The following is a 9,365-nucleotide window of genomic DNA, read 5'->3' as shown; positions in this document are numbered from 1 at the left end:
AATAAAATAAAATTTTAAAAAAATAAAAACAAAACCTCATTCCCATCCAGTCAGAACCAATTCATTGCTGACCCTCCTACAGATTTTCAGAGGCTGTGAATCACCCAGAAGGAGATTGTCAGTCTTTCTCCTACAGAGCAGCTGGTGCCTTTGGGCTATCTGCCTTTGCTTTGGCATAGCACCTCCCTACCCCTCCAGACCACCAGAGCTCCCTGTATGTTAACTTGCACAATCTTTTTGTTGCTGTTGTTGCAAGGAAAAACTAATCAAAGATAATATTATCTTAATAATAGTTTTGAAAAGTTTATTAACTTTTTTTTTTACTCCAATGATACTAAAAATGCTTTCAAACTGGAAATCAAACCCTCTGCCGTTGAGTTGCCTTGACTCACGGCAATTCTTTGTGTGTGACAGAGTAGAACTGCATAGGATTTCCCAGGCTGAGATCTTGGTAACTCAGAGAGACTGGTGGGTTTGAACCATTGACCTTTGGATTAACAGCCAAATGCTTAGCAGTTTTGCCACTGCTGAATGATTTCTAACTGCCAACTTTTAGGTGAGTAGTTGAGCACAAGTTGTTTACATCGTACATCTATCCATACAATATACATCCAGTGCATGCAAAGCATTGTTACATGTCTGCTTTCTGATTAATAAAACCATCCCAAAATGGTGGTTCCAGATGAGGAAATAGGAAGGTTGAGTGGTAAGTGGCCTCTATAAGTGACATAGATTTAGCTCTAAAGCCAGTGCTTTCTGCTCTTGTCTGTGTTGGCTGTGAAGTCATGCAGCAAAGGTGGGAGGGATTTTTGAGCTCCCAGTAGCTCATATGCAAAGCAAATATAATTTACACATCTCATCTCTTTAAACCCTCAGAACTCCAGGGCAGTTATCATCAAATGTGACTCAGCGGCAACTAATGGCAATAATCACTTGAGAAAGATGTGCTCTGGGAGGTAAAATGAGCAACCCAAGCTCGTACGTGGTGATGTTGGCATCTGAGCAAGCGGCCCAGCCCCACAGCTGCCTCACTTACCTATTAGTCTGTGTTATATCAGGAGGGAAGATTGTTCTTCAGATTAAAACATTAGATGGCAGAAACATTAGCTTTATGGGTATACTAAATTACACCCTCCTGAACTCTTAGACCCAGACTGACATAGGTAGCTTTACTGAATTATTTTTTTAAGGACATCATTTCTCTATTACTCATTATTGCCTTTTAAAGGTGAATGATTCAGTCTTGACTATTCCTTGGACACATTTTTATTTGATGCTACTTATTGAAAATACATCACATTGCAGTGAGAAGAGAACTGAATATCCTGTGGATGCCAAAAGAAGAAACAAGTCTGTCTTAGAAGAGGTTCCACCAGGATGCTTCTCAGAGGGAAGGGTGGTAAAATTTCATCTCATGTTGTCAGGAGAGGTCAGTCCGTGGAAAGAGACCTCATGCTGGGAAGATCAGAAAAAGAGAAGAAGCCCCTCAACAAGCTGAATTGGCACGGTGACTCACAACAGCTCGAGCATATATATAGTGAGATCATGAGGGAGGTGCAGAGTTGGTGGAGCATGGTTCAAATCTGTTGTTCAGAGGGTCCTTTTGAGTCATAGTCCACTCAATGGCACCTAAAACAACAACATAAAAAATAGAGGACAAGACATTTATATAGAACCGAGGTGGTTTATGGGAATGCCAATCAAAGATTTAATGAATTTCAGACAACAATTTTTTTTTTACTTCAGAAGTGTTGATTTTTGTTACTAACATTAATGTTTTATTTTTTACTTTGGTAAAAAGAGCAAAGGCATAATGAGGACAGTTGATTCTAACCTCTACTCACTCCAAAAGGGAGACTGACCCCATCAACAGCCTCCACAACAAAACAATTTTCATGAGATCAAACATGATCCCTTCCCCAAGCTCCCACACTTCTCTCTACAAATTCCAACTGTCTTGTTGTTGTTGTTATTAGGTGCCCTCAAGTCAAATATGACTAATATTGATCCTGTGAACAATAGCTCTGAACCCTATCCTGTGTTGTGGCAACTTCACAATCTCTGACACACTCAAGCCCGCTGTTGTAGTCACTGTGTCAGTCCACCTGCTTGAAGGTCTTCCTCTTTTCCTCCATCTCCATACCTTTCCAAGCATGATGTTCTTCTCCAAAGAATAGCCTTTCCTAGCAACATGCCCAAAGTATGTGATTTGAAGCTTTGTCATCCTTGCCTTCAGGGAATACTCAGGCTACACCATCTCCAAGACGTAACTGTTTGTTCTTTTGGCCATCCATGAGATGTTCGGCACTTCTCTCCAACACCACAGTTCAAAGGCATCAGCGTTTCTGTCATCCTTATTCATAGTCCAGCTCTCAGAAGCATAGCAAATAATGGGAAAGACCATGGCCTGAATAAGGTGCACTTTAGTACACAAATTAACATCATTACTCCTTATTAATTTGGAGAGGTCCCTGACTGCAGATTTTCCCAGTACAATATGTCTCCTGATCTCCTGACAGCTAGTATCAAGTATATTGATTGTGGATTCAAGTAAGAGGAAATCATTGATAGTTTCACTCTTTTCTCTATCTATTGTGGTGTCACCTCTTGGTCCAGTGGCAAGAATGTTTGTTTTCTTGATGTTGTGATGCAATCTGAAGGCTGAAAGTACTTCAGGTTATCACTTTTCAGTAAGCAAGGTTACATCATATGCCCAACGAAGGTCTTTTATGAGTCTTCTTAGTACAAAATCCATTGCAATAGTTACACAGACTTCACAAAACCTTACTCCGATTATGGGGGTTATTAAGGAAGTTAATGGGTAAAACTCAGGCTGGTGACAGGATACAATTTCTCAGCCAGGGCAGCTTCTGAACTGTGCTCGTGGACCCTTCATTCTTATGGCTTTAGACCACTGTTACAGAGCATCTCTCCCTCTCTGCCCCAGTCCTCTTGCAAGCATGGGCAAAGACCCTAGCTCTGGCTCCATGAGGCTGCAGTCACCTCTGTCGTGTCTGTCTCTCTGGTTCTTGGCTGTGTGGCTTCTCTCCAGTAGGCCCTGATTTGACTGGCACAGGAATCTGGCCTCAAAGGACATATGCTGCATTCCCTCCTTCCTTCTTGCTGGTAATAAGATTTCTAAATTTCTCCCACTGAGCTTGCTCAATTTAAGCCTGGCGGAATTGCAATACTGACCAGTCCTCTTGTGAATAGGTCAATACATCCTGTTTGCACATTCCCATTCAGGCATGTGGCAAAGTCACAGACAATGGCCTCAAAAAGTAATTTTGAACAATACACCCACTGTACCACACTTCTCAACCAAATTAGTCTGTCTTTGTGTATTAAGTTTTCTTCTCATGCTACTTGTGCCTCTGGTGTGAGATGGGTAATAGGAGCCTGATTTAGCTACGGATGCAATGAAACATATGAGGTGTTTAAATTTCCAGTTGAAAAGATAACGCAAGCATGTTTTTATCTTAGGTGACTGCTACATTGAGAAACTTAGCTGATTCACCGTTGGTGAGAAGTAAATTACTGAGCATCAACGCCCTGCCTAAGCTCTGCACAGTGATGGAGTGGTATGTGGGTGACCAGGATGTCTGCACCAATATCAGCAGAATATTCAGGTAGGTAGGCTGGGGAAACAAGCTCACAAGAATGCTTATGCTCTGGTTTGAGTTACCTTTCATTCTTATGTGTTATTACTCACAAGCAATCCTATGTTTGCTTTTTATTTCACCTAGTAAATAAGATGAATTTAAGTGGCCTTCTAACCTAACAGCCAGTTCTAATGTAACAGCAGCACTGCAGCAGAAAGATGGACAGCCTCCTCCCATGCAATTTATAGCTTTGGAAAACCCGAGCTGCTGTATGAGTCACCCACACTCAACAACAAGGAAATTAGTTTTAAGATAAATAATTTAAACAAATTATTTCATTTCCTAAAATCTCTTAGAATCTATTTCTAGCATAAATTACTGTAAGGTACTTTATTCTTTCATGAGTTGTGTTTGTATTTGTGCTCTATCTCTTTTTTCTGTCTCTGTCTCTCTGCTTCTCTCTCTGTGTCTCTCTCCCTCCCTCTCTCTCCTTCCTCTCCTTCCTCCATCCCTCTCTCCCTCTCCCTCTCCTTCTCCCTCTTCCTCTCCTTCCTCTCTTTCTCCATTTCTCTCCTTTCATATCTCTACACCCTTGGATATTTAAAACAAAACAAAAATTGTATCCAAATACATAGTAAGCATTCTGGTGTACTTGGAAACATGAGTGCTTTAAGTAAAAGGTGGGGCCACTGCTTAGAAACTTTCATCTGGCTTGATTGGTAACAACTTCTTTCAGTTTAGTGCTGTGATTAAATTTAGTTTGCTAGTTACCTGTGAGTTGGATCTGGCTCAACAGTACACAACAACAAGTCTTGCTTATTCTTACTGTACCCTAGAAGTGATGTTCATTTAGAGCCAGGTTTCTTTAAAAGTAGAAGTTTTTAAATTTCAAAGATGTCTTTAAATTACAAGGTTTCTATTTCCTCCCTCACTGTACTTTGCTAGTATTTGCATATAAGGAAGGTCTAGAGAACTTTTGTGAGCTATAGTGATGTAGTTGTTAACAGAAACCTGAAAGTCTTCTAAGACTGAATTAACAGCTGAGCTTGATCTGAAAATCCTTTCAGGCTTCAATCTAAGTTATATTTTGGGTACTTAATGACTCACATTTTGAAGCTTGTAAATAATAAAGTGATTATTTCTCTGTGTGTTGACATATAGAGGTCCAATTGCATACCCCCCACACCACCCCTATCAATAGTTCCTTTCCCCAGAATCTTTTATGGAATACACGATCCTTTTCTCACTGATTTAAAAAAATATAATTGTTCATACACTCAAACTCAAGCTCGTTGCTGTCACATCAGAACCTACTCATAACTATGATATTCCATTGTGTTCTTCACAGCTTTCAATAGCAGGGCGAACTTTGCTCTTCCTTTCCCCTAGAGCGTCTGGTGGGCTTTATAAGCCACTGGTGAAGTGGCCTTTAAGTTAGCAGCAAAATTAGCTATGGATCAGAGCTCCCTCATTCACATGCTGTTGGTTTTGTGTACCATGGAGTCGAAACTGACCCTTGGCTGACCCTCCAGTGGATTTTCAGAGGCAATTAGTCACACAGGAAGATAGTGCCCATCTTTCTCCTGCAGCACAGCTGAGGGATTCAAACCACATGTTTCTGGGTTGGCAGCACAACTTCTTACCATTCAATCATAACTTTCCAATATTTGTAGGTCTATTCCTGAGTTATCTGTTCAATCATCAGACAAATACCATACTTTATTTTTTATTATAATAATTTTCTTTTCTGTTTTGCTGTCAAGTAAGATGAACACTTTGCATGTTTTCTCCTTGAAAACTCTCTTGTTCTTACAAATTTGGGACTCAACTGGGGTCTGTGATTGACCTTTTATGATTTTTAATGGGACTATATTGAATATGCAGATTAATTAGGTTGGGGATTGGGAGAATGACATCTTTATGATACTGAGTCTTTCATCCATAAACATTTATGAGGTGTTCTTTTATGTCCTGCAATAAAATTTTATGTTTTTCCCTATAAAGATCGTGCAGACCTTTTGCTGTATTTATTCTTGGGCTCTTCATAGGTTTTCTATGGGTACGAATATGATGTTAAAAAAATTAATTTCTAATAAGTTGTTGCTAGTGTATTTGAGCAGTATTGATGTTTGCTTATTGATCTTGTATCTGGCATTCTTACCAAACATTAGGCCTAAGAGATAGACTGTAATTCTAATGGATTTTTCTATGAAAATTGCCTGCAAGTAAGGGTAATTTGTCTTTTGTAATGCCTTTCATTTTTTCCACACCTCCACCACCTTTTTGTTGCATTTCTTAGGACCTTCACTACAAAGCTGTAAGAATGCTGGGCCTGCTACCTAAATCTTAATTTTAATGGAAATAATTTTGGTTTAAGCAATTGAAATAATATTTGTTATAGCTCAAATTTTTCTCATTAATGGATGTTAAATGTTCTCAAATGCTTGCCCTGAACCTACTTTGATTATGTGGACTTATTTTAAAATTTATTAATGTAAAGAATTTGGAGAGGCCGTTCTGTTGGTGTAGACCATAGGGAATTGCTCTAACCAAAGGTTTGGAGCAGTTTGAATCCACCAGTGGCTCTCCAAGAGGAAGGGAGGCAATCTCTTCACTTTCCAGTCATGGAAACCTGATGCAGGGCCAACTATGAGTTGGTTGCAACTTAAGGGCAATGAGAGGGGTAGAGAGAGATGTTGGTGGTTAGGTTTATATTTTGTTTGTCATTTTCACCTATGGTCATAAATTAGATTGTTTTTCCTTCTCACATTGTCTGGTTTTAGTGTTATATTTACATTTGTCTCATAAGATGAAAACCATCTTGTTTTCCTTTACTGAAGAATTTATGAAAGTAAACTTCAATGTTTCTTGAAAAGTTTGAAGAACTTGTTACAATAGCCATTTTATACTCCCATGTGTGAATGACAGTCGCTTCTTCTGCAGTTATTAATCTAGTCATATTTCCTATTTCTTCTTAGATCATTTATTGTTGTTGTGAACAGCAACTCTGAACCCTTCCCTATCCTGAGTCAGTCTCACTAATCCTAACTCCCATTTCCCCAGTCATTCTATCAATCCATCCCATCCAGGATCTCCTTCTCTTGAGCTGTCCCTCTACCCTTCCAAGCATGATGTTCTTCTCCAAGGACTCCAAGTCTCTCTTGGCCATGTTCCGAAAGTATATGAGATGGAGTTTCAAAATCCTAGCTTCCAGGGAAAAACTTGGTTTCACAGACATGTTTGTTTTCTTGGCAGTCCCTGGTATGTTCAAGACTCTTCTCTAGCACCTTGGATTATTTTTAAAACTTTACATATATCTAGGTGTTTGTCCATTTTATCCATTGTCCAAAACTCCAACCTAAAGTCCTTCCAAATATTTTCTCATTACTATTTTAATTTCTGTTGTTTCTGATGATGTCCCCTTTAATTATTTTTATGCATTTAGTAAATAACAGTCGTGTGCCTCATAATATCTTTTTTTGGAAACATCCAATCACACACATGTCTGTGGTCCCAAGAGGTCCCAAGTTCATTACCATTGAGACAATTCCCATTCATAGTGCTCTTCGTCAGACTTCTCAGTTTGTAGATCTTTACAGAAGACTCTTTCTCCTGAAGATCTGCTAATGGATTCACACTACTAACCTCTAAGTTACTAAACTAACAATGTTATACCACCAGGGCTACAATAGAGTTCAGAATTACTGATCAGAGAAGAGAATGTAGTGGGTGTAGCAGCTTCCTAAATAGAACACATGTGTCTCACATCACTTATATACAAAGTGGTACACTGCCAAACATAGACTAGTATAGTACCTGGAGTGGCATCCACTTCCTAAATAACGTGCCTCTGGAAATTCTCTGAACTTTCATAAGTGTCTAGTTGTAGAGGGGCTTCAGGCCTTTTGTTCATAGGGTCTCTATGAGTCATGCTCGAATTGAAGGCAATCAACAACAACAACAACAACAACATGCCTTCATTGTCATAATAAACACCTATGTTGCTGGCTTGTTTGTATGTGATACTTTCTGTTGTAAAAATGTATTGTAGCTCCATCCCAAAGGTGTGCAGTTCGAACCCTCCAGATGCTCTGCTGGATAATGAGGGACAATCTCCTCCTGTGCCAGTCAGATCCAACTTGGTGGCAAACAACAAGGAAAAAAGAAATAATAACAGTATATACTTACAGGCGGCAGCAGCCAGTCACACAGATAGTGTGTCTCATGAGTGTTGCAGCACTATCTGCTTCATTTTCTTTCAAAACTATTACCATAAAGTGCATCCCTATTCTCAAACATAAATAAACCCGTGCTAAAAAGATAACAGCCACATGAGGCAAAGGAGAAATATCAGTTTGGAAGTGAAACATCACAGAAGAAGAAAATCAGTGAATGCTATTGCTCATGGCTTAGGCTCACTACACTTAACAATCTAAACAATCATCAAAAACAAAGAGTAATTCTCCAGAGTGTTAGCAGACCAGTTCCAATGATAGCGGCAAAGCTAATAAAACTACATGAAGGGCTTGTTTCAAATGTGGAGAACTTCTGCCGGTGTGAATTGAGGACCAAACGCAAAAGAGAATCCCGACTGGCACGTTGGCACTCACTGCTGAGACACAAAGCTTGTTAGAGATGCCAGAGTATGAAATGGTGTTCTTACAGCACCCCAGTAACATGATGTCCCGTTTTCTAGAACATCCTGTGGACACGGAGTAATAATGCGTGCCTGTCTAGTGCTGCTTCTTGTTGTACACCATCAACTCAATTCCAACACAGAGTACCCTCAGGAAACCCCCTATAAGGTTTCCTAGGCTGAAATCTTTATGGAAGCAGCTCTCCTAGCACAGCTGCATGTTCAACTGCCAACTCAAAACTTGATGGTTTAAAGTCAGTTGCAGCTCTCTGGGAGCAAAGAGCTGGTCGTCTGCTCCCATGAGAACTGCTTCGAAAGAACCCTGTGGAGTAGTTCTTCTCTATCCTAAAGCATTGTCAAAATTGGAATTGATTTGGTGGCACATAGCAACAGTCTTTACCATAGTAAGTGTTTACCATCTTTTCTCCTCGGAAGTGTTTAAAACTGGTGAGTTTAAAAGCCTAACCTTCTGATTGGTGTTGTGTACCGTCGAGTTAGAATGGACCCATAGCTGACCCTCCGGCAGGTTTTTAGAGGCAGTTAGTCGTACGGAAGGAGGGTGCCCATCCTTCTTCCACAGAGCAGCTGGTGGATTCAAGCTGCTTGCCTTTGGGATTGTAGCTCGGCTTCTGCAACACCAAGGCTTCTTACACAGAGTGCTTCAAAAGTAAAATAAAAAATCCAGGCTTGCTGTTGTCGAGTTAGTGTAGGCTCATAGCAGTCGTAACAGGAGGAAGCTGCTCATCTTCCTGCCTTGGACAGCTGGTGGATTCAGACTTCCCGAGAAGCAGCCTCGCTGTGAGTTCCCTGATCACTGCCAAACACTAAGTCATTTAATTATTTTTTTAAAAAAAATCATTTCATTTTCTTTTATCCATCTTCCTTTGTATTTATTGTCTGCTTTAATGGTTTTATAGTTGATTTTCATTTTTGTAATAGCTTTATAAAGTTAGGCACTGTTATCATTCACTTGCCTCAGGCCACACAGATGGGAGAACGGCAATTCAGAACCAACTAGTCTGACTCTAGTACTGGTACTTTGAGCCACTATGTTCATGTCTCTTTTTTTTTAAGTCATTTTCTCTTTCTTCTCCCACCCCCTTGCTTAGCTTTCTCAAAGGTTTGCC

The 9,365-nt window shown here is 39.9% G+C and overlaps 1 protein-coding gene across 1 annotated transcript in view; it reads left to right on the top strand.

Annotated features, from left to right (window-relative positions):
• The window catches only part of ARMC2 (armadillo repeat containing 2), a 196,218-nt gene that overhangs the window by 135,539 nt on the left and 51,314 nt on the right, over positions 1 to 9,365 (top strand). Inside the window, exon 9 of the mRNA XM_006881231.1 lies at positions 3,484 to 3,629. Within this exon, the coding sequence (XP_006881293.1) occupies positions 3,484 to 3,629 (146 nt within the window). The remainder of the gene's footprint in view (positions 1 to 3,483; positions 3,630 to 9,365) is intronic.

The sequence above is a fragment of the Elephantulus edwardii genome, unplaced genomic scaffold, assembly GCF_000299155.1.
Source record: "Elephantulus edwardii isolate Elephantulus edwardi_28Jun2011 unplaced genomic scaffold, EleEdw1.0 scaffold00013, whole genome shotgun sequence".
In the NCBI taxonomy this organism is placed as follows: Eukaryota; Metazoa; Chordata; class Mammalia; order Macroscelidea; family Macroscelididae; genus Elephantulus; species Elephantulus edwardii.
The sequence above is the reverse complement of the archived record's forward strand: the minus strand, read 5'-3'. Positions and strand labels throughout refer to the sequence as shown.